Source organism: Helianthus annuus, chromosome 16, assembly GCF_002127325.2.
Source record: "Helianthus annuus cultivar XRQ/B chromosome 16, HanXRQr2.0-SUNRISE, whole genome shotgun sequence".
In the NCBI taxonomy this organism is placed as follows: domain Eukaryota; kingdom Viridiplantae; phylum Streptophyta; class Magnoliopsida; order Asterales; family Asteraceae; genus Helianthus; species Helianthus annuus.
Window position 1 is genome coordinate 178,507,729 of NC_035448.2, and position 25,857 is coordinate 178,533,585.

Genomic DNA, 25,857 nt, shown 5'->3' on the forward strand with positions numbered 1-25,857 from the left:
TTGGCTGATCGATCAGTGAAGTTCCCGAGAGGGATTGTAGAGAATATGCTAATAAAGGTCGACAAATTCGTATTTCCAGTTGACTTCGTCATCCTTGACATGGACGAGGACTCTGAGGTCCCGCTGATTTTAGGTCGTCCATTCCTTGCCACTGCACACGCACTCATTGACGTGCACGACGGCAAGTTGACTCTTCGAGTTGATGAGGATGAGGTCACATTCGACATTCAGCATTCCGTGAGGCATACCCAGCAGCATGATGACGCTCTATACTTTATCGATACTCTTATGTCACATGTGGGTAGCCTCCTCATCGAGATTTGCGGAAGAGATACGTCTGATACGCAAGTTGCGAGTGTGGATGATCAGGGGAGTGGGGTCACTGAGTTGGATGTTGAGCAGGACCCTCTGCCGCAGGCTACCGAGCCTTCCCCTAGATTTGAGGTGTTTGAGGTCATCAAAGAAGAAGAGAAAGTGGTTGACAAGTTTGATAGCTTGCCCGTGAAGGAAGTAGATGTTGGATTCCCACTCACACCAACAAGAACACGGGAGAAGGCACAAAGAAGCTTGGATCAACATGTTGTAGGGGTGCAGAGATGGTATAAAAAGAAGGAGGAACCACTTAAGTTTGCACAACACCATTCTCCTCATTACATGCCACGAATCAAGTTTGGTCCAGGTAAGTTTAAATATTGGTGGGTTGACCCGTTTGAGTTTTCTAGATTGTTTTTCAATTTCACAAATGAATTTTTACTGAAAACTGGAAAAAGGGTGGTATTGAACGAGTTAGACCGAGGTTGGATAAAGGAGAAACCTCCAGATTGAATTCAAGTGTGGGGAGGTTTTGTAAATTTATTTATTTGGTATATTCTCTATAGTTTGTGATACGTGTTTATTTGTATATTGAGTCGTTTATTTTGTACCATGAGTCTAAGTTAGTTTATGAGTCAATTTTTATTTTTGTCGAGTCGGTACCGCTTGGGTTTGTTTGTGTATTATGTGTGCAGGTTTGATTGACCCGTTCGTACTCAATCTCCATTCGGACGACGATTTCAAGTTTATACCATATTGTAAAGGGGAGCCCGGGTACGTCAGTTTTGGATACGATCGCGAAGGAAATGCTATACGATCGTGTACGAGTTCGGATTGATGACACGCGTAGCTGGCACTGATTTTTATCCTAACCAGCTAAGTCCATTCCAATTCGTTATCTTTTTATTTTTGTATATTATTTTAGGTCTAATTTCTTATTTATTTGTAGTTGTCTTTCATCCTACATTGGGGACAATGTAAATTTTAAGTGTGGGGATGGGAGACTACGTCTTTTTAGGTAGTTTTGAGTCACAAAAAAAATACAAAAAAAAATCAAAATTAAAAAAAAATAAAAATAAAAAATTACAAAAAAATAAAAAAAAGAGTTGGTTTTGCGAGTCCCGGTCCTTTAGCGCATAGAAAACGAAAAACCTTTTCAAAATGTCGGTCAAAAACGGTTTAATTGTCGAATTTCCGAGTCGGAGAGCACATGTTTCTTTAAGTTGTGGGATAGTAGGTTGATTGATTCGGTTTTTGGGATTAAAAGATTTTGGGATGCCTAGGATAGTGGATTGAGCCGGAGAGTGATTGGTTGTGCATTGTTGATATCGGTAGCCCTATTTTCCACATGACAGTGAGATTTGAGCCTTTATATGTCATATATATATATATGATCATTATTTTCGTTTCATGTGTGTTTACCGACTTGTTGCATTACTTTAGAACTTGTGCGTTTTGATACAGTCTGAGACCTTCGGTTAGGATTTGACATGGAAATGATAGAGGCATTAGGATCACCCTTGTTTATGTAGCCTTTGTGTTTGACCCGTTTTACCACTACCCTTAGATACCACTTTGAGCCTAACCATTCGTTTGTTACCCGTTTCTGATGTGATAACCGGATCGTATTGTGTATTATTATCTTTATCTCGAAAATGAAAAAATAAAAAAGAAAAAAAAGAGAAAAAAAGAAAAAAAAAAGAAAAAAAATAGAATAAAGTTGTGGGTCGAAATGACCAATATGTTAGTGTTGGTTTCGTGCTTCTCCGGTTTATCGTGTGATTATGTGTTTAGCCACTTATTTCAAAAAAAAAAAAAAAAAAAAAAACCTACCTTTAGCCCTTACCTACCCAATAAAGCCCTCTTGATCCGTGTTAAATTTTAACAATTAGGTGGAAATCTGATTGACGTACAAGCTTGTGATAGTATGCTTCATAGTTTGGTTTTGAGAGTTCACTCGAAACATTATATATATTAGCCGAGGGTTGAGTGACGTTGTGAGGAGTGTTGACAATGCATAGTTGATTGCTTGAAGGTGAGAAAAACTTGATTAGGTGGGCCTGTTTTCATTTAAATATTATGATTCGTCACCTTTTGAACGTTGTAAGTCTTGCGAAACCGCTGTGCTTGATGATTTCATAGTTCGCATTATAACTTATTCGAGACTTGCGTTATTGTTAAGTATTTAAGTTGGACATGTTGCTTGGTATTTTGCTTAGGGACAAGCAAAAGGTAAAGTGTGGGAATATTTGATGTGTTGAAAAATACCGTCATTTACCCATGTTTTTTGTATTTTATTTTTATAGTTTTAAGTCATTTTTAGTCTTTATACAGTTGTATTTTATTATTTTGTGCTTTGGCAGGTCCTGACGCAAATGGAGCGGAAACGAGTAATAAACACATAATCAGCCAATTGAGTGGAGTAGACTGTCAGTGACCGAAGGAAAATTACTGCTATTTTCTGTGAGTGGACCAAGATCACTATCTATATTTTATAAGTTAGAGAGCGGTCAAGGAGTTTAACCCATCGAATTTAATGAAATTTGAGAGTGATGGGCCATTATGACATGCATATATATAGTGCTTTAAAACTCTAATGGATATGGATCCAACAATTAAATGCACGTGCATGATTCTTTGGACAAAACAACAATGGGCCGCCACTGCCATCATGTTTTCGACATACATCAGTTGGGAAATTGTGTTTTTGTGGGCTTTGAAACATTTGTAAGTGGATATTGTATTGTACATACTATTAAAAGGCTATGTCGGTGATTGCCTTTTTTTTTAATTTTTTTTTCTTTTCCTACCAACATTTGATTTTTTTTTTTTTTAATTTACGTTTTCGGCCCTTATGTTTTGTGTGTTGTTTCTTAAATACTAACTGCTTTTGCAATTTACAGTTTTCATCTACTTTTTAACTTTACGTTTCATCTTTCAAACTTTGTCATCACCAACCCTTTACTTTGGTTTTCCACCATTACCACCTTAGCTCTTACACAGTTACGCCACCAACCCTCTTCTTTTATATTTCCACCAACACCCCTCATCTTTTACACATTTTCGTCAACACCCCTATACTTTTACACTGTCTTTTTTAGACTTTGTTTTTTTACCTCTTGCACTATTACTCCATTTTTACACCCGCCCAACTTTAAAAAAATTGTAATTGTAACCTCTAGACTACAACTCCTACTTTTCCAAATGCCAATGCATTATGTTTTACGAAATGTTTTAGGCATTGTGTTTTACACTTTATGTCTACCTTTGTGTTTTACACATTTTTTTATAAGGGTCTTTCACGCACTGCGTTTTACGAACCGTGTTTTGTCTTACTATATGTTTCCACCCATCGCGCGCCGCGGCAACGCGCGGCGGGCAAAATACTAGTTATGAAAAAAACCCTAGTGGATGAATTATAAATGTATGGTGGACGTGAAGGAGGAAATCAGCAAAGGGGACTCCAAATAATTCTTTTCGCCAACACAGAAGGTGATTGGCCTATTATTGTTTTTTCGAAAACCAAGAGGGACACGGCAGCTAAGGATTGTTTTGGAAAAAGCAAGACTTAAGGCATACTGTTATTATTTTTCGAAGAGGCAACAGTGGGGGTGATTGGCTATTTAAAGTCGACAACATTCAGAGAAGACATAAACATCACGGCTGTACTTGGCGCAAGAGAGAAGGAAAGAAATATTCGGTTCGTGTGTGGAGCATTACGGGTTCGATATTACGCCTACTTTTCTAATTCTTTTCATTGAACCATGTTTTGTTTGATTTTCACAACTGAATTTGTTATGTTCTTAATAAAAATGAGTAGCTAAACTTCTAAACTACCTAGGTTGTGATGAACTAGCGATTGTTACGTTGTTTTGACTTGGTTTTGGTTATTTTATGCGATTTACATAACTTTGCCTTGTGATTGATCTTGATATTGCATGTTGGTGTGTTTTGATTGATTATTGGTTGATGAATTCAGCGGTTTAGGCACATAGAAATGTCCCCTAGACTTAGAGTTTAATTTGAATCGTTGATCTTAGGGTTTTCGATTTGAATATTGAGTTGAAAAATTGACCAATTCGATTAATAATTAAAATCAATATTCTAAAACTTGCATCCTCATCTTGTGACTCGAAAGACGATTAAGGTGAGCTAGGTTATTAGCTAATCATTGGTGGGTAGATTGGGTGACCGATAGCTCGGGCTCGTTTATTACATCGTGGTTAAGGTTTCCTAGGATTTCAATCTTCAAGGTTTGGTTTGCTTTGAGTTTTGAGAGTTTTGGGGGTAGAGTTACTTTCATTGCTTGATTCTCGTAGGATTTGGTATCGATAGGTCGAGCCGGTTCGTTCTAGCACTTCGCATTTCGTCTTTATCTTTCGTTTGATACATCTCTAGCGGGGGGTTAATCGAGGGAGTAGGATATTTAACCATTGCCATAGTCAAGATAGCGTTGCATGATTCTAGGGATTCGCCACCTAGGTAGTCTTTTCTCATCATATTTGACCTACACTTTGCTCCTGAGTTCGTGTTTGCTTTACGTTGCTTGTCTTGTTTGCCACATTTTCTTAATTAATTAGGTTGTTAGTTAATCATCAAAAATCAACTTAAAATTGACTTTGTATTCGACCACGGTTTATTATCTAAAGTTTGCATATAGTGTCCACGGATTGATATCCGGTCTTGCCATCTACACTACACTTCGACCGGTGCACTTGCCGATTGTGTGTGGTTTAGTTAGCGATTCCATTTTAAAACTTGTTCGAAATTAATAGATACATTTTCACACATCAGCGCCCAATTTAAATATGCAGTCAGGTGCGATGATATGATAAAAGTCCTGTCTGGGACAGAAGGACTCCTGAAGAGCTGGGAAAAGGTAAGGGCAGTGGCAAATGTCTATGCCCAGACATAAAAGAATCTCACTACCAACAGGCCGCCACCACCACACAATCGACCTTCAGATTTGGGCTCAAGTGGTGGAAGGAAATTAAAGAAAGGTTGGCGCGATTCTAGCTCAGGGAACTATTCGTCCGAGGATGCTTGAGCCACAATTAACAAACTCACTGCACAGAGAGAAGCCAAACAAGAGAATATGGAGAGACAATGGACTCCCCTAACCAAGACTCCTACAGAAGTTCTAAGCACGGAGGCTTACCAGTTTAAACCTCCGCCACCCATGAAGAACAAACGTGGTCAAGACCCAAGTCAGTATTGTGAGTACCACAAGGACAATGGTCATACCACTGATAACTGCATTTCTTTGCGCACAGAGATTGAAAAAGCACTTAAGAGTGGTGAGCTTACTCACCTCCTACAGAATGTGCGTAAAGAAATCAAACAAATCACTCGAGGCGAAGAAGGCCCGAGTAAAAAAGCAAAAAACTAAGAAGCAACTCTACGATCTCCTTGCGGAATGAAACCGACTTTACAGTTTATCAAATCCAAGCAAGAGAAAGAGTGTAAGTTAAGTTCCGTGTAATTATTTTTAATAGACTTTGTAACGGCCTCTGCGCCCTATCCTGGAATAAACAACGAAGTTCTGTTATTCTTGTGTTTTTTCTTACAAAATGCATGCAATTCTTTTGGTAAGCACAAAAACATTATGGTAAATACAATACAAGTCTCATGAACGGTCAGTGATTACATCACACAAAGACCATACGTTCACACATGAGCTTCATACCACCTTTATTCGCCTTACCTAATCAAAGTAATTGTATACCTGCAAAATATCGTAAATTAAAAAAAGCACAAATAATACTATTCCAAGCACACCAGCACGCCTTCAAAAACTATCAAACACGACAGTGTTTTAATGTACGTTACTTGCGCATCAGCGCATTAACAGAAAGGGGATACATTCCCCTAAAAATTTCACGAATTGTTCAATACAATTACAAAAAAGAAATCTATGCTAGATCTTCGCTTTCATCTGGAAAGATTTCCTTTAGCTGCGCCACGTGGTCTTCGGACTGCAATGCGACGTTTATGAGATCCATGACAGGAAGCTGCAATTATTGAATTCTGATTTTAAGGATACAAGCGCAGCGCCGATATTTACGCCATAAGTAGCAGATCTGCTAGTATCCCAATCAACCTTCAGAGCACTATTCACATGCTGCGAACATTCAGTATAACCTTGGGCATACCCGTCATTCCAAGCAGCAACTACCAAGCGCGCAACAGTCTTATCTAGCTCTTCAGAATTCAATACCGACTCAGCAACCTACAAAAAGGCAAAATAAGGGAAAAGCGCAAAATGTTTTCACAAAAAAAAAACAACTTACACAGGCAATCCCGCGCTCTTTCAGCCATGCCATGTCTCTCTTCAAAGGTTCAAGCTCGCTCTTTGCTGTGGCCCGCGCCGTTTCAGAATTCTCCAGTTTCTCTTCAGTTTCAGTTAAACGGCGGGAGGTTTCAGTTTTTTCGGAAAGCGCGAGCTCCAAATCTTTTTTAAGTTGGTCCTGGTCAGAAAGCAAAGAGGTAAGTTCCTCTATCTCTTTTTCTTTAAGAGCAAGAGTGGCGCAAGCATGTACCTCTCGTTGTTCAATGCGCTCCCTATGAGAACGCGCCTCTTCCAGCGCAGCTTCCACATCAGCCTTTTCCTTTTTTAATTTTTCAACCTCCGCATCTTGTTTCTTCAATTTTTCAATCTCAACCTTGAGATTATTAATAACATTGCGGAGATTCACCTTTTAGCATTATCTTTTTCACAAATTTTCTTCCAGTTCTTGCGTTCCTCGGAAAGGAGGGCAGCTTCGGCTTCCGCTTTCCTTTTCCAGCCTGCAACGGACCATTCTTTAGTTTTCCGATCAGCCTCAAACTTGGCCTGATCAGCTTCCAGCTTAGCCTTTAACTGAGCAACACGGCTCTCATCATCCGCAACTTTTTTCTTGGATACCTTAAAGGCAGCCCAATCTTTATGCATACTATGCCACTCGTGCACTATGCGGTGCATAGTGGATGCATGAGAGGCAGCTTCCTCAAGGTAAGCATGATAAGTCTGCTCATGGAGACGGCTCTCTTGAAACTTAATCTCCCCAGGTGGAAATATCCCCTGAAACCAATCACGGCAGACACGACAGTCAAAGAAAATGTCACCTTTCTTCAGGTTCCAAACCGGGGCATGAATCTCAGAGGCATCCTTCTCCGAATAAGTTCGATAGTAATAATCCCCCAAAGTTTCCTCTGGGCGGATGGGAGAACTCTTGCCAGCACCAGAAAACGAACCCTGCTCCTCAACAGTAACTTTCTCAACGTTTTCAGGCATAACACCAGATGATTTGGGAGGAGAAGTTGTAACAGGAATTTCTTCAGCAGTTTTCTCTTTTTCAGAATCATGAGCAGCACGATCAGGAGTTTTTGGGTTACCAGCACCATCCACAATCTCTGGGCTAATAACCTTTTCTGCATCCGCAGCAACATCAACAGGCTTATCAGCCCCAAGATCAACAACTTTTTCCGCACCACCCTCGGGAACCTCAGTATTCTTTAACAGATCAGCAACAGAAGCGCGCGGAGGAGAGGGTGGGAGTTCTTCATTAACCACAGGTAGCGGTTATGTGGGAATAGGAGAAGTAGGTTTTTCTGAAAAACATAAGACATTGAGTCACAAAATATTCAAGGCGCTTAAGAAGAAGAAAGAAAAAGATGACACTTACTAGGAGCAGACTCTGAAATAAAGGCGTCCAGATTGCCTTTCCTGGTAAACTTCTTCCTCTGAATCTTCTTTGCAGGCTAACCTTCAGCCTCAGCGCCAGCTGGTTTTCTTTTCCCTGCCTTATTCCTCAGTAAGTGCTCAGGGCTTGATTCCAAGTCAATGGGATCATCAGGATTGGACGGAGGAATATCAACAGTCTCTTTTGGTTCTGGTTTTGGTCTTCTAATAATACTCCAAAGAATCAGAAACCACCACATAATCACACCAGGAGTCAGAAGAATGGCGCATACCTTTCTTCTCTCCCCCAACATTTTTGACCTTAGAAGATTGAGCTTTCTCAGCGTCACTCTTCTTAGGCGCAGCAGTAGTGGTTGTCGCGCGTTTTTTCTTCTCAGGGCCTATGCCCAAATTAGACAAATCGCCTACTAACAAAGCGCAGAATAAAACTTATTTGAACGCGCAAAAGTAGCAGACAAAAATTAGTAAGATAAAAGCTTATCAGCACCAGCAGCAGGTTGGAAAGACAGATCCGCATCCCGCAGAAGAACAAAGTTTTTCACAATACGATGATACCAAAGCTCTTCATCAGGCTTTTTAGCGATGGTAGCCATCTTTCCACCTTCCCTCTCAAATGCAACGACATACAACGAAACAACTGCAGGGGAAGAAGAGCAAGTTCAAAAAAAAAAGAAGAAGAAAAGCCAAACACAGCAACAGAAAGGAAGAAAGGGTAAAACGGGGCAAACCCCCAATCTTACCTTTACCATCTTCTGTGTACACTGGTTTGTCTTCCCGGTCCATCCTCCAATCCAAACTCATGCTAGCACCAACAAGGGCCTTCCCCGGCAAAGCAATCGATGGAACATCTTTCAGATCTTGGTACCAATTTTCATCAACATGGGTTTGAATGGTCTCAGTGGGAACATCCTCTTTTCCCCTAAAAGTCATTCTCATCGGAATAACTCCCATCTTGATAAAGAATAACTTTTGCTTCCAATCATGAAAAGATTTGGGGGGATTCAGCAAAATCTTCTTCGCCGAGGCTCTTTGCACAAAGGAATAGAATCCTTGGGAACAATGCATTTGGTGGAAAACACAGAATCATGTAACCGTCGGCTCGATATTCATCGTCCGACAAACAATTTCAAAGTGGCGAACCCTAACCATACCGATAGGGTGCAACTGAGAGATGTGGATTTTGTAATACTCAAGAAATTCAAGGAAAAATTTTGTCATAGGCAAACGGAAGTTGCCTACACAGAAGAAATCCCAGAATAGGGTCACATACCCAGCCGGAGCATCCGCCGCCGTCTGACCCTCTTCAGGGTAACGGGCACCCCAATTGTCCGGAAACCTAAGATTCCGAACCAAACCATCAAAAGTCGCCCTAGACCACTTCAATGGTGGAAGTTCAACAGACATTTCTTCAGTTGAATCTTCGTGATGATCTCCGGTTGACATAGGACGAAGAGATTGCAATTCTTTCTAAAAAGACAGACGAAGAAGATGAAAGAAAAAAAGATTTTCAACAAAGTAATGATTACTGGAAAATAAGAAATCCAAAACACTTATATAGCCACCGCCATAAATAGCTTAGGTAACTGTCACAACACCTTTTTCGGGGTAGCACAGTTACCCAAGCAACAGAGGCGAGTAGCAAGTGACACAAACGCGAGTTCACGCACGCGTACAAAGCACGGTCAGTAATATTCGCCTGACAGTGACAACCTGTCACACAATCATTACTATACCTTTCATATCCGAAGTCAAAGATTTTCAAAAATCAGCATCATGAACAGAGGGTATCTTCTCATAGAAGATTCCCTACTTTCGCGCTTAAAAAAGCCTATAAGCACCACTCTCTCATAGTACAGTACTCCACTTATTGGCATAAGAGCAACACTAGACTGGGGGGGACTTGAAGGGGTAAGGTCCCAAAAACCTCATATCAAGTACTTGGGACCATACCACAACTTCGTCCTTTAAACCCTCTTTAGGCCTTGCGCGGCCGCGCACTAGTCCTACAAGGAATTTAGAAGAAAGAAAGAAGACAAACACTTGCGCGCCAAAAGGAAGTAAACAAGTCCTTGCGCCATTTTCCATAACAAACAAAGGATGGGAATCCTAGTTTAACACTTCCGCTTAAATAGTACCCAGACTTGGGTACTGTGACACCTGTGTCACCGCGACCATCAAACAAATACCAAGCCGATGAAATGTTGTATTTCATACTTGGGACCTTGTATAAATATGTGTATCTTTTGCACATAACAATTCTTGTTCAATTTCAAACTTTATATCGCTTTCTGGAGAATTATACGCAAGCTGGTGCGTAAACGTACTCAGTTTAAATGCGACAAATACTCCGGAACATCAACATATACTTAACATACCTTAGATAACCTTTACATAACTTAGAAATAAGTTTTGAAGGCTTTGGTATGGCAAAAACAAGTTAATTCGCTTACAGGGACTAAACTTGACAAACTGCGAAAGTATGCCAATTTGAACTGTAACGAACATTCCGGAACAAGTCCATAAGTTAAAAATACCATAAATATCCTTTACATAGCTTAGAAATAGGCTTTGAGGGGTTTGGTATGCTAAAACAAACTTTCGGATCATTCAGGGGCTAAAAGTGTCAAAAAGTGCACAAGTTTGCACTTTTGCACATAACTTACGTTCTGAATACATCCGGACATCCAAAAATTTATGTAAGCACTAAAATAATTTATTTTAGTGTTTGGAATAAAAAAATCCATTCGTCGCGCCATTTGGATCGTTTTTCGCGCTTATGCGCGTTCCGTCGTAATTAAGCGAACATCGCGTTCGTACGGCCAAACGAACCAACATCCGGCATATTTTTGAGCATGTTTTATGTCCACAATGTTTAGGCATCATTTTAGGGCCTTAAAGTTGGCTTTACGGGCCTTAGAAGTGTCGGAAATGGCCTTAAACCACAACAGGGACCTAAACTGTAAATTCTGAAACTTGTTGTCTGATCTGCACCTTCAGGCGACCCGCGTAAGCCCAGGGTCAACCTTCACGCGGGCCGCGTCAGACATACAGACCAGATTCAATGTTTCCTGATCCACTTGCAGCGACCTTTCGAACACCCAAAGGGCAACGACACGTGTCAAAACCCTATGGTGGGGGCAAAATAAGCCACCACAACATTTTGACAAGTGTACGGATCGGATCGTGGCACGATATTCAAGAAACGATCCTAACAGTCTTGCTTTTCCTATAAATACCCCCCCCCCCTTTTGGTTAAAATCTCACAAAATCTGATCTAAAGCTCTAAGTTGAGGCCTTTGCTTCATACCTGAGCTCCTGGATCGAGATTAGCTTTCGGGGACCCTTCGTAAGTGTTCTTTCGTTCTTTTATTCGCTTTTAGAGTCCGAAAGTCAACGTTTTATTTGACTTTCTGCGTTGACCAGCCTATGGTCAACACGAAGTTCGTTGGAACTTCATAACGTGAGCGTGATCACGATGGTTATAGTCCGTAGTGACTATACCTACTGATTACCACGTTATCTAGGCTCAGTGACGAGTCGTAGTTTCGGCCAAAATGCACATTCTTACGTATTTTGTAACCAAACTACTCGTGAGCATCAAAACCGTTTGTTTTGGTGCCAAACCTGTTTTCCAAACTTAGTTAAGCATGTGTTAACATGCTTAGCTCGTCACTTTTAGTTTAGTGCTTATATAGGGTCGTAAGGTAAGCGATCTAAACAATCGCTTATACTTTCGAACCCGACTCATTTGGTCGATCGTTAGGATCCGACCAAACACATTGGGTGACCCTAGCTGTAACCTTCCGAGGTTATACCTTATGGTCACGATGTTAGGCGTTCCAAACGCGTTCTACGCGAACGACGCGTTAAGGTAGCATAAGCTACCTAAACGGGTCGTAATGGGTCGCAAGCACTTAGGTTAGGTTTCATTTTAGTATGTAGGCTTTGTTAAACCATATTACACGAGCCTCCATACTCGTTTGGTTTACGAACCCGCATACTATCCGATCCTTCCGATTTTGGTCCGGTATATTAACATAGCTACCTATTAGGTGTCGTTTGATATTCCGTGATCTCTAGCATTATTTGATTACTACACAAGAACTTCAAAGCAATCTCAGGTGAGTACATTGAACCCCTCTTTTACTGTTTTCCAAACTGTTTTGGGGTGAAACGCATGTGCCTACTTGTTACTTTCATGCTTTCCGGTTTTCACATCATATACTTGCTATGTTCGATAGTACATATATAGTACATGATTTCATTGTGTCTATGCTATGTATGTCCATTGTGTGCATACTTAGTACATCACTTTACAATACATTTCATGCTATGTATGCCCCCATTGTGTGCATACTTAGTACATTGCTTTACATTACATGCTATGTATGCCCATTGTGTGCGTACTTAGTACATTGCTTTACATTACATGCTATGTATGCCCATTGTGTGCGTACTTAGTACATTGCCTTACATTACATGCTATGTATGCCCATTGTGTGCGTACTTAGTACATTGCTTTACATTACATGCTATGTATGCCCATTGTGTGCGTACTTAGTACATTGTTTTACATTGCATTTCCGTTGCATATGCTCATCCAGCATATGAACACATTATACTAGATTTTGAACCGTTGTAACCATTTGACTATGTGAACCGTCTTAACCCCTCGATTATATGAACCGTTTGTAACCATTGAACCGTGTAAACCAGTTGTATCCGTTGACATGATTTACATTTGACAATAGACATTTGACTATACATAAACATTTCCACAATTGTTAAACATTTCATCTTGATGGTTTGGTTTGAGTAAGTGATTAAGTAACGAGGCGTGTGTAATATGATACAAGCATGGTGGATACGCCGCTGGTACTTCCTATATATAAGTGTTTGTATGGTATTACATATCACAGCGTTACTTGAATCATTTCAATTTGAGACATATAACATTTTATACAAATAACACACTTTTCACGAGACATTGATTTACAAACGACTTATCTTATACAAACTCATTTTACATGGTTATCCGTTTAACCATACAATGTTCTCTTATTTATACATATCATCTGATCTTATCGTTTTTCAAATGATTTATAAGACAAAGCAAATTACAAGGTTCATGACTAAACATTTTCTCAAACATAAGTCATGAATTCCGTTTTCACAAAACCAATGTATCTCACAGGCATTTTTATGCTGACGTACCTATTTTCACATGTGTTTTCAGGAGATGATGCGTAGGACTTATCAAGACATACTTAGGCGGACCTGTGCCTTAGTGACTTAAAACGAGACAAGAACTAGTTAATTCATGTTATGTACTCTTTGGTTCTTGTTTAAACAATGTATACTTTCATATTTGATCAATAAAACGAAATTTCAATTGCTATGGATTTGAAACAATTGATTCTGTTACAACACTCCCCGATGTTTCCGCCACGTTTTGTATGTTCTACGTGGTCGGGGTGTGACAGAAAAGTTGGTATCAGAGCCAATGGTTATAGGGATTTAGGTTATTCGTAATGCTTTGACCTAGTCTATAACCTTCCTAGGACCCTAACGCGAGTTTACTTGCGTTTAGTCACAAAACAATACCGTCACCTATCCTTGGGCGACGACCACAACAAGAACATAAATTTCAAAACCGCTTTGAAAACTAATCATCTGTTCTAGGATGATTGATTACTAGGTTTTGAACCCTCCGTTATAAGGTTTTGAACCCCTTTGAAATTTCAAAACTCTCGTCAAAGTTTTGGGTCCTTAATAGTGTGAACACGTGCAAACTGGAAGAGTGAATGCCTGTACCCTGGGTTTTCTGTCTAAGGTTAGAGTGTTCGTACAAATCCACATAATCGGACCAGTCACTCTTACCTGGGAACTCTTGGGGTGAGTGTCCACTTATAGGCGAGCATGTCTTCGCGATACACTATGAGGATCTATTTGCTTTGATTCAGCCTTGGTGTTGTTTGTTTGCTTCGTGGTTCAAACAAATGACCATCAACCATGATTATGGTCGGTAATTGTAACATCCTATTCTTACCCAATACCATTTCATTTGTTTTCTTTCTTGTCTCTCATTTAGAATGCCTCCTCGACGCGAAAACCAGATAGCGACTGCAGAACTGGCAGAGATCATTGCGCAGCAAATGGCTGCTCAATTCCCAAATCTCTTTGCTCAATAGAACCAAGCTAACAACAACAATAATGCCCCCTGCAACTTCAAGACGTTCAACTCAGCTAAGCCATCAAAGTTTTCTGGGTCTCAAGGAGCGACTGCACTTCTGCAATGGTTCGAGGGTTTAGAGAGCACCTTCAGACATGTTCAATGTCCAAACGAGCGAAAGGTAGAATTCGCATCTAGCGTCTTTGAGAAACGAGCTTTGACATGGTGGAATGGTGTGATGAGAGATAGGGGTGCCGATGTGGCACTGGCTCAAACATGGCAAGAGCTTCGAGCTCTGATGATAAAGGAATTCTGTCCTCGTCACGAGATCAGGACCTTGGAAACGGAGTTCAACGATCTTAAGCAAGTTAGCGGTGAGCATCGAGCCTACATGGATCATTATGAGGAGTTAAGTTTGTTATGCCCGGATATGGTTACACCTTTGGATAAGGCAATCGAAAAGTACATTGATGGCCTCCCTGACTCAATACAAGACATTGTGACTGGTAGCAACCCTACTACAGTTAGACAGGCCATTGAACTATCTGCAACCTTGATTGAATCAAAGATCAGGAAAGGTAAACTTTTCCGAAAAGGTGACAATAAACCGATCGGGGAATCGAACCCAATCGAGGAATCAAAGACCATGGATGAACAGACTGAATCCTCTAAAAAGTCAAAGAAGCGAAAGGCTTCTCAGAACTTCGCCGTGGTCGCTCACAATGGTCAAGCCGTCCCCAACCAACCAGCTCAACCCCCTGCCTTGTGCAACCAATGTAGCCTCCATCATCACGCCAATGTACAGTGCCACAAATGCCAAACTTGTGGACTTATAGGCCACACAACAAGAGTCTGCCCAGCTGCAGCTGCGCCAAACCAAGCTGGCAACAATCCTGCTCAAGGTCGTTTTTTACCAGGCTCTTGTTTCAACTGTGGCGAGATGGGTCATTTATGAAGAAATTGCCCAAAGCTTGCTAATGCAAATCCAGCACAGGGATGAGCATCTGACTGACTAGAAGACAACATCGTTTAGAAATAATCACATCTTAAGTATTACTTTCTTTTGTTGTCAAGGTCCAAGAAACAGTTGTTATCGTTGTTTATAAATAAATCTTTTATTTACATTGCAATGCATTTCTGTGGTTGCATGTATAAACGACATATCCCTTACAATACCGACAATCAAGGAACCGTATTACTTGAAGAACAAACTACCCCCAAAATTCTCCCATTCTATGATCTCTTGCGTCTTCCACGAAATTCCTAAGTACCCGTTTCTTCTAAGAAAAATGAAGTACAAGGCGCAAGTTACAACACATGACGAATACCCAAAGTACCACTATAAATCCTTAATAGGGTACCTAAGGATTTCCCGTAAGTCCTTAATTGTTGTATACCTAAATTCGAATGTGATAATTCCTTGTAATCAAAGATCGAATTTTAGGAGATCTTTCTATCTTCTCAGATAGATTCCCGTGAACATTGAGACCCGTCGATTGGTTTCCATATCCGTGTTCAATCAATAACAAGTTAAAAACAAATTATAATCAAGTTAAACAATTATGTGACTTTGTGCTTATGTGTTCCCTTATGTGTTGTTGTGTGATCCAAATTATGTTATCCAAATCTTCGTAGAATCTTACATATCCTTGTACAAGAGATTCATATTAGGATACCCAAAGGTATTACTTAAAATCCTCAATGGACTTCTATGTTATAGTTAAGTCCCTCGGATTATAAAGTACTACTTCATAATTAGACCCCTTGAGTGGTCTAGTTAAACAGATTGATCCAAAAATCTGGCTAGGGATATCATGTGATGATACAGCTGAAAGGACTCCTTGGTGGCCTAACTAAGAAGATCCCATGTAGATCTAATTAAAAGGAACCAATGGAAGTCTAGTCACCCTCATCACAAGTTTGATATCCTTCCCCAAAACATTACAAAACAAACTGTGCGGACTGTGCAAGGGATTACGTAATTATGGATGCATACATAATTATGGAATTTAGTGCACAGAAATCACAGCAAGTCCTGTCATGTGTCTAGAGTTAACTCTATTCATTTCCAACTCTGATGAAGCAACCGTTGAAAATGACTCTGTTAGTTCATTTTCGTTTTTGAAGATTTATCCGTTGAGGAAAGGAATATCCGTTGTGTAATCCTTCATTTCCAACTCTGATGAAGCAACCGTTGAAAATGACTCCGTTAGTTCATTCTCGTTTCTAACGATTTATCCGTTGGGGAAATGAATATCCATTGTGTAATCCTTCATTTCCAACTCTGATGAAGCAACCGTTGAAAATGACTCTGTTAGTTCATTTTCGTTTCTGACGATTTATCCGTTGGGGAAATGAATATCCGTTGTGTAATCCTTCGTTTCCATTTCTGATGAAGCAACCATTGAAAATGACTCCGTCTGTTCATTTTTCGTTTCTGAAGATTTGTCCGTTGAGGAAATGAACATCCGTTCGCTTATTCCGTCATTTCCATTTCTGAAGAATACCCGTTGAGGAAAATGACTCCGTCTGTTCATTTTCATTTCTGAAGAACGACCGTCAAGGGAATGACAGGATATTGCCTTGCATATCGCTGGTGGGTATTTGGTAAAGTCACTAATAGACTCCAACGAATAAATTTCGGGACGAAATTTCCTAAAGTAGGGGAGACTGTGACACCTGTGTCACCGCGACCATCAAACAAATACCAAGCCGATGAAATGTTGTATTTCATACTTGGGACCTTGTATAAATATGTGTGTCTTTTTCACATAACAATTCTTGTTCAATTTCAAACTTTATATCGCTTTCTGGAGAATTATACGCAAGCTGGTGCGTAAACGTACTCAGTTTAAATGCGACAAATACTCCGGAACATCAACATATACTTAACATACCTTAGATAACCTTTACATAACTTAGAAATAAGTTTTGAAGGCTTTGGTATGGCAAAAACAAGTTAATTCGCTTACAGGGACTAAACTTGACAAACTGCGAAAGTATGCCAATTTGAACTGTAACGAACATTCCGGAACATGTCCATAAGTTAAACATACCATAAATATCCTTTACATAGCTTAGAAATAGGCTTTGAGGGGTTTGGTATGCTAAAACAAACTTTCGGATCATTCAGGGGCTAAAAGTGTCAAAAAGTGCATAAGTTTGCATTTTCGCGCATAACTTACGTTCTGTATACATCCGGACATCCAAAAATTTATGTAAGCACTAAAATAATTTATTTTAGTGTTTGGCATAAAAAAAATCCATTCGTCGCGCCATTTGGATCGTTTTTCGCGCTTATGCGCATTCCGTCGTAATTAAGCGAACATCGCGTTCGTACGGCCAAACGAACCAACATCCGGCATATTTTTGAGCATGTTTCATGTCCGCAATGTTTAGGCATCATTTTAGGGCCTTAAAGTTGGCTTTACGGGCCTTAGAAGTGTCGGAAATGGCCTTAAACCACAACAGGGACCTAAACTGTAAATTCTGAAACTTGTTGTCTGATCTGCACCTTCAGGCGACCCGCGTAAGCCCAGGGTCAACCTTCACGCGGGCCGCGTCAGACATACAGACCAGATTCAATGTTTCCTGATCCACTTGCAGCGACCTTTCGAACACCCAAAGGGCAACGACACGTGTCAAAACCCTATGGTGGGGGCAAAATAAGCCACCACAACATTTCGACAAGTGTACGGATCGGATCGTGGCATGATATTCAAAAAACGATCCTAACGGTCTTGCTTTTCCTATAAATACCCCCCCTCCCTTTTGGTTAAAATCTCACAAAATCTGATCTAAAGCTCTAAGTTGAGGCCTTTGCTTCATACCTGAGCTCCTGGATCGAGATTAGCTTTCGGGGACCCTTCGTAAGTGTTCTTTCGTTCTTTTATTCGCTTTTCGAGTCCGAAAGTCAACGTTTTGTTTGACTTTCTGCGTTGACCAGCATATGGTCAACACGAAGTTCGTTGGAACTTCATAACGTGAGCGTAATCACGATGGTTATAGTCCGTAGTGACTATACCTACTGATTACCACGTTATCTAGGCTCAGTGACGAGTCGTAGTTTCGGCCAAAATGCACATTCTTGCATATTTTGTAACCAAACTACTCGTGAGCATCAAAACCGTTTGTTTTGGTGCCAAACCTGTTTTCCAAACTTAGTTAAGCATGTGTTAACATGCTTAGCTCGTCACTTTTAGTTTAGTGCTTATATAGGGTCGTAAGGTAAGCGATCTAAACAATCGCTTATACTTTCGAACCCGACCCATTTGGTCGATCGTTAGGATCCGGCCAAACACATTGGGTGACCCTAGCTGTAACCTTCCGAGGTTATACCTTATGGTCACGATGTTAGGCGTTCCAAACGCGTTCTACGCGAACGACGCGTTAAGGTAGCATAAGCTACCTAAACGGGTCGTAATGGGTCGCAAGCACTTACGTTAGGTTTCATTTTAGTATGTAGGCTTTGTTAAACCATATTACACGAGCCTCCATACTCGTTTGGTTTACGAACCCGCATACTATCCGATCCTTCCGATTTTGGTCCGGTATATTAACATAGCTACCTATTAGGTGCCGTTTGATATTCCGTGATCTCTAGCATTATTTGGTTACTACACAAGAACTTCAAAGCAATCTCAGGTGAGTACATTGAACCCCTCTTTTACTGTTTTCCAAACTGTTTTGGGGTGAAACGCCTGTGCCTACTTGTTACTTTCATGCTTTCCGGTTTTCACATCATATACTTGCTATGTTCGATAGTACATATATAGTACATGATTTCATTGTGTCTATGCTATGTATGTCCATTGTGTGCATACTTAGTACATCACTTTACAATACATTTCATGCTATGTATGCCCATTGTGTGCGTACTTAGTACATTGCTTTACATTACATGCTATGTATACCCATTGTGTGCGTACTTAGTACATTGCCTTACATTACATGCTATGTATGCCCATTGTGTGCGTACTTAGTACATTGCGCTTTACATTACATGCTATGTATGCCCATTGTGTGCGTACTTAGTACATTGCCTTACATTACATGCTATGTATGCCCATTGTGTGCGTCCTTAGTACATTGCTTTACATTACATGCTATGTATGCCCATTGTGTGCGTACTTAGTACATTGTTTTACATTGCATTTCCGTTGCATATGCTCATCCAGCATATGAACACATTATACTACATTTTGAACCATTGTAACCATTTGACTATGTGAACCGTCTTAACCCCTCGATTATATGAACCGTTTGTAACCATTGAACCGTGTAAACCAGTTGTATCCGTTGACATGATTTACATTTGACAATAGACATTTGACTATACATAAACATTTCCACAATTGTTAAACATTTCATCTTGATGGTTTGGTTTGAGTAAGTGATTAAGTAACGAGGCGTGTATAATATGATACAAGCATGGTGGATACGCCGCTGGTACTTCCTATATATAAGTGTTTGTATGGTATTACATATCACAGCGTTACTTGAATCATTTCAATTTGAGACATATAACATTTTATACAAATAACACACTTTTCACGAGACATTGATTTACAAACGACTTATCTTATACAAACTCATTTTACATGGTTATCCGTTTAACCATACAATGTTCTCTTATTTATACATATCATCTGATCTTATCGTTTTTCAAATGATTTATAAGACAAAGCAAATTACAAGGTTCATGACTAAACATTTTCTCAAACATAAGTCATGAATTCCGTTTTCACAAAACCAATGTATCTCACAGGCATTTTTATGCTGACGTACCTATTTTCACATGTGTTTTCAGGAGATGATGCGTAGGACTTATCAAGACATACTTAGGCGGACCTGTGCCTTAGTGACTTAAAACGAGACAAGAACTAGTTAATTCATGTTATGTACTCTTTGGTTCTTGTTTAAACAATGTATACTTTCATATTTGATCAATAAAACGAAATTTCAATTGCCATGGATTTGAAACAATTGATTCTGTTACAACACTCCCCGACGTTTTCGCCACGTTTTGTATGTTCTACGTGGTCGGGGTGTGACAGGTACAATTTACTAAGCTGATACCACACAGTAAGGAATCACACTGGATTATGGCAATAATCTTCCAGAAGACTCAATCGTGCACCAAACCGTCTGGGACACGTGTCATCACCCCAGGCCATCTTAAAATCTTAAAATCACGATGATGGCATGGAAATAAGGAGAAACCTCCACTTGATTACTTTCCACGTGGCAGTACCCTAGCCATCGATCAAGATCGCGATCCGTGTGCTTACACAATCCGATCAAAAGAATTAACGGAAGAAAAATAACCGCTTACGGGGTTAGCATCATCCATTAATATTTCAACAACGAGTTTTCCTGCCCAAACTTCCGGCTATAAATATGAGAGTAATTCAGGTATGAAATTCAAGTTACACTCACTTCGTCAATACTTCTTCTTCTTCTTCTTCATAAACACATACTTATTCTCACGCCGGAGTTGGTTCAAGGAGAGAACCCCCTTCTTCCCTTGACGAGGCTAACGGTGTTCTGTTTTGCAGTGTTCACCAAAGAGGAAGATCTGTCCAAATGAATCAAACGAGAGAGAACCAACCTTTTTATGCAGAACCTAACCCCCTAGATAATTTGATCCCGGTCATTTATCTAGTGTTTCTTCAAAGACCTTATGGTGTAAGCCATAACGAATCAAACGAGTAAAATGGCGAGTAACCACATGTTGGTTATTATATAATGAATTTTGGAAATAAGACCTTATGGTGTAAACCATAACGTGTCAAACGAGTAAAATGGAGAGTAACCACATATCGCTCATTAATATAAGGAATTTTTGAAATAAGACCCTGTGGTGTAAACCATGACAGGTCAAATGGGTAAGATAGTAAGTAAACATCTTTTTAGCAATAAATAATACTTGGTTAGATTGAAATTCTAAAAGGGTAGGTCAAGAATGGGTCAAATGGACAATCGGGTCAAACACAAATGGTGATGTTATCACCATTTGAATATTTGAATATGATATTTTATGCTTGCGAGTAAACATAATGTATGGGCATGCATTGTTATGAATTTAGAAAACAAAATCGCAAAGTAATGATAACGGGTCATTGCTTTGACCTGCACCAGGTATGTGTAATGGTCATACTCTCGGTGAGGACTTATGGTCCGACTATAGATGGTTGAGTCAAGGGTAGACACTAGACCACCTCAAGTGAGGTATATCTATTATTTAGGTAAAACGACCATTAGAGCCAACGACATGTCCATGATGCGAAAATACGACTAAATGGGTTTTAGATCACTAAACAATTGGAAACCTTTATGTCCATAGGGACATAGTAAATCTAGATGGGTTAACGAGTTAAAAGTGTCCGCTAGTTTTAATCTAAACTTGTAAAAGTTCTCCGGTTAATAAAGGACTAAATTTGACTAAAACGCCCCCGGATAATGTATCGGGCAAACTACCTCTAGGGGTAGATTAAATAATGAATTCTGAGATAGATTATTCCGGTAACATAAAAATGGGAGGCGTGAGCTTTTTAGCTTAAAGCCTCTTAACGGGTCGTCTTGAGTAAAACACTATATTGGATGAAATTAATAAATAGTTAAGGTTTTGTCTAATATAATCAACCATAATTGGAGTTGTGGTTGGTAGAAATGACGAGAATGTTATATAAGAAAGTATGAGACATGATCTAGAATGCGAAATGCCTCCTAGTGGATCGTTTGGTAATTAATTTTTAACCGAACCAATGATTTGAAAAGCTAAATGATCTAGGTTCGGATTAAGGTTTTGAACCTATAAATGTGGGGAAAGGTTCTAAAAATAGTGAACTTGAAGTTGCGTCAAGTTGGGTGCGAAATCGTGAAATTTTGGCAAAATTCCGGGCAGGGGTAAAAATTGCCAGCATTGTAAACTTTCTGGAAAATTGTCTCACCCGTGCGACGCGGAGGAGACACCAGGCCCCTCCTCGACGCGCGGGGGCGCTTGGTCAAAGAAAGTCAAGATTGTGCTCCCCGTGCCACGCGAGGGAGCTGGGTGGCCCCTCCATGACGTGTGGGGGCACCATGTTTCAGCAGGATGGTTTTATTTATTGTTTTAAATACATTTGACCCTTTGACTTAAACACTAATTATTTTTAGTGTTTATGATACACTTTTACTAAGACGGGAATGGACAGAGAGCGATCAAGCGTGTGATGAACCGAACACTCCTAAAACCGCCACTTCTTTGGAAAACTTTTATGGAAGATTGAAGCATAATCATGCCCGACAAAGCTTCTGAGTTTAAACTTTATAAATCCTATATTATAAATTTTGTGTAATAAACCGCCGTACGTCTGGGTTGTCAGATGAGTTATAAAAAAAATCTGTGACCTTAATTATCCTTTTTATTAAAATATTCCTAAAAACGGGTTAGAGTGTTAGATAAGGTATTGTAAGAGGCGTGTGTACAATCAGGGCATCAAGCCAATTAGATTAAGTATTCAGTAAATGTAAATATAGTTAAAAACTTGAATTACTATTCCTTGAGACTTGAGTAGTAAATATCAGCCATTGACGGTACTTTTTGTTCTTATGTACAAATAAGAAAAACTACTCTTTTTTATTTTCACATAATATATGCTGTCGCCATCTTTGTGAATTTTTTATAACTGCGGTTTTTAGGGTTAAATATCATTTGGCATTGAACTTGCAAAGATTTTACTTCCACTATTGTAATTTGTAAAGAGCACACATTATACCACTAAGATTTTACTTCCACTATTTTAATTTGTAAATAGCTACGTATTAATTAAGCTATATTATTAGGAAATTTTACGTATTGGAGTTGCTGGTCCAATAAAAAAGAAATGTGACGTAAAGCGGAAAATTAATTATCTAAACAAACAGTCTAAGATTATAAGTATATCATTGTATATAACTAAAAAAAAAAATTGAAAGTAATAATTAAAAACTAGGATATGATGGTAATAATTACGTACCTTACACTTAGATTTAAGATCAAGTTTTGGTGTTAGCGGTTTATTGTATCTACCGAAAGGTTGATAACTTGTCACAAAAGTCCCACGGCCTGTAACCTCACAAGAAACTAATAATAAAGTCTTAAAGAATTGCTTCATTTATATGATTAGCATGATACCCTACAAAGATAACAAAGCAATGCTGGAATTTATAATAAAAGTATATACCTGGACGGACGTGTAAGCAACTAAATCCAGACGAGTTCAACAAGATCTATTGTCAAAATAGTTACATAAAAGAGTAACTCAACAACAACTAACATAAAAGCTAAAAAATGTTTGAAGATCGAGTCTCTAAAAATACATACCGGATACATTGTAATGAAAAAATAAAATGCAGTCGTGAAAGATGGACTCTTTGTCTTTCTAATGGCACCACTGAACCAGAAGCGTACTAGGAATATACATAAAGTTAAAAGAGATAGAGATTAGAGAAGATGATGAATATGACATACTAGGGTGGGGAAAACTCATTTTTGTGATTCAAGCACGTGGGTTTTTTGAAAAGGCTAAATTTCATATTTCCCCTTTAGTTTAAGTAAAAAAGTACAAATTAAACCTTTTAGCTTTACTCAAATTTTAACAATATCAAGGGTAGTGAGAGTCTTTCTTTTAACTCCTCTCATTTTCCTCTAGACTTCCCTAGAGTTCCTTAACCATAACTGATTAAATCAGTGGTTTACAAGTGTTTGTTGTTTTCATATTCGTGGTTCATAAGTTTTTTTTTTTTTTCTTATTAGTGGTATATTATTGTGTTAAATCAATTATTTATTCATGTTTAGGTTTGATAGAAAGATGTTTCAAACTTCATTGTCTTGTAAGTAAGCAAGTATGAAGTTTTCTATCTGGTATATTTTGACTCGACATGTTTCGGCCTAACTGATTTGTCACAAACTATTTTTACCTAACTCAATTTGACTCGTGCCATTTTCGCACCCACTCACAAAAACTTTTCGATCCGTCACTACTTACTTGACACTCAAGTGTCCTCTCCCTGGTTATAGAGTTATAATATAGGTACTAAAGGGGACATGGTTAATCTATATTATATATGGCTATTCCAAATTATATCTATCAAGAGTTTCTCCATTGCAAGAGTGCTAAACAACTCTGGGATTGCTTAACTGAAAAAAACATACCCACTCCCCAAGACAGTATTTAGTATGTGAATCGTGGTGGATTCAGACACATGACAGGATGTAAATCTCTCTTTAAAAAAAATCTCATCCAAATATAAAGATTATGTGTCTTTCATTCAGTAATAATGAAAAAGGAAATATCCTGGGTTATGGATCTGTAACAAATGGTAATATTCATTTTGATAATGTAAACCATGTCGATAACTTGAAATTCAAACTGCTCTGTATATAGTTAACTTGGTGATAAAAATTTTATATGTTTTACAAATTCATCTTGCAAAGCTCTTTCACCGGCCAGATAACTGAGAAGATTGAAAATCTTATCACTGGTCATATCTTATTAAATGCAAACAGGAGTGAAAATGTATATATAATTGATCTTGATAAGCACAAATCTGGTAAACATGCAATGTGTTTTATCTCAAAAGGTTCGATAAATAAAACAAACCTCTGGCATCAAAGATTAGCTCATGTATATTTGAAAAACATGAACAAACTCGTTAAACTAAATTTAGTAAAAGGATTGCCTTGCAAATAATTTGTTCATGGTGAACATTGTTCCGCTTGTCTAAAGGGTAAACAACTTTAATCTTCTTTCAAATCAGTTGGCCAAAACACAACCAATGCATGTTTGCGGATGTTAAACATGGATAGTGATGGCAATCGAACACGAGTCTTATGGGAAAACTGTTAAAATATCCTTATCCTTTATTCTTATTTCCAATTCAATACTCTTAATATTTTTTCCATTCTCTTAATATATTTTCCTTTTTTGGTCGTTTTTACCGTTTTTGCGAGATTGGGCTTGTGCAAGATTGGGCTCTCTTCAGTGGGCTGCTTCTAGGGTTCCCCTGCCTTTTTATTCCTCAGTCCTCTCCTCTGTCTCGGTATCACAATAAACAAAAGTGCAGTACCAATAGTTGCTCTCTAGAACATTCCAAAGGCTGCTGTGTCCTGTCCTTGTTCGAGATCATCCTGTTGCTGCTGATCAAGATTGCTTGTGTAGAATCTTTGGTTGAAGACCTGCTGTTCATTGTTTGTCTGTAAACGGTGGTCCTTGTCACCGTGTTTTATCCTGTTTGTAATCGATAGTCTTGTGAATCTTCGGTTGAAGATCTGTTCTTTCAGTTTTTGATAATAACAATTACCATTTTTCACATGGTATCAGAGCCACAATCGGCTCTCTGATACTCGTTCCTCTCCGCTGCTGCTGCTTATCGATCGATCAGATCCTTTCAGATCTAGGGCTGTGGTTTCAAGGCATAAGGAATCTTGGCGGTACCTTGTGAATCCGCTGATTCCCGTCCATCTTCTTGAAGGTTATCTCCGATTGAACGTTGGAACCCTAAATCAAGGGTTTGGGGACAGTTGTTGTTGATTCTTTGGATCGCCGTTTTTGGGTTGTGGCTGGCTAAAGGACTGAACCCTTCATAGGGTTTCATTTTGTGCTTCTGAAGGGGCTCTCGTTGGTCTTTGTTACAGAGCAAACCAACAGAGTTTTCATTGGTCTTCTTT

General features: G+C 39.1%; 1 protein-coding gene across 1 annotated transcript in view; it reads right to left on the bottom strand.

Moving 5' to 3' along the window:
* Positions 1–23,587, bottom strand: part of LOC110918042 (carotenoid 9,10(9',10')-cleavage dioxygenase 1) — a 61,946-nt gene extending 38,359 nt beyond the window's left edge. Inside the window, exons 1-3 of the mRNA XM_022162434.2 lie at positions 23,512–23,587; positions 23,372–23,417; positions 23,165–23,271 (exon numbers count right to left, since the gene is read on the bottom strand). Of these exons, the coding sequence (XP_022018126.2) occupies positions 23,165–23,271; positions 23,372–23,417; positions 23,512–23,520 (162 nt within the window). The 5' untranslated portion in view covers positions 23,521–23,587. The remainder of the gene's footprint in view (positions 1–23,164; positions 23,272–23,371; positions 23,418–23,511) is intronic.
* Positions 23,588–25,857: the final 2,270 nt, after the last annotated feature.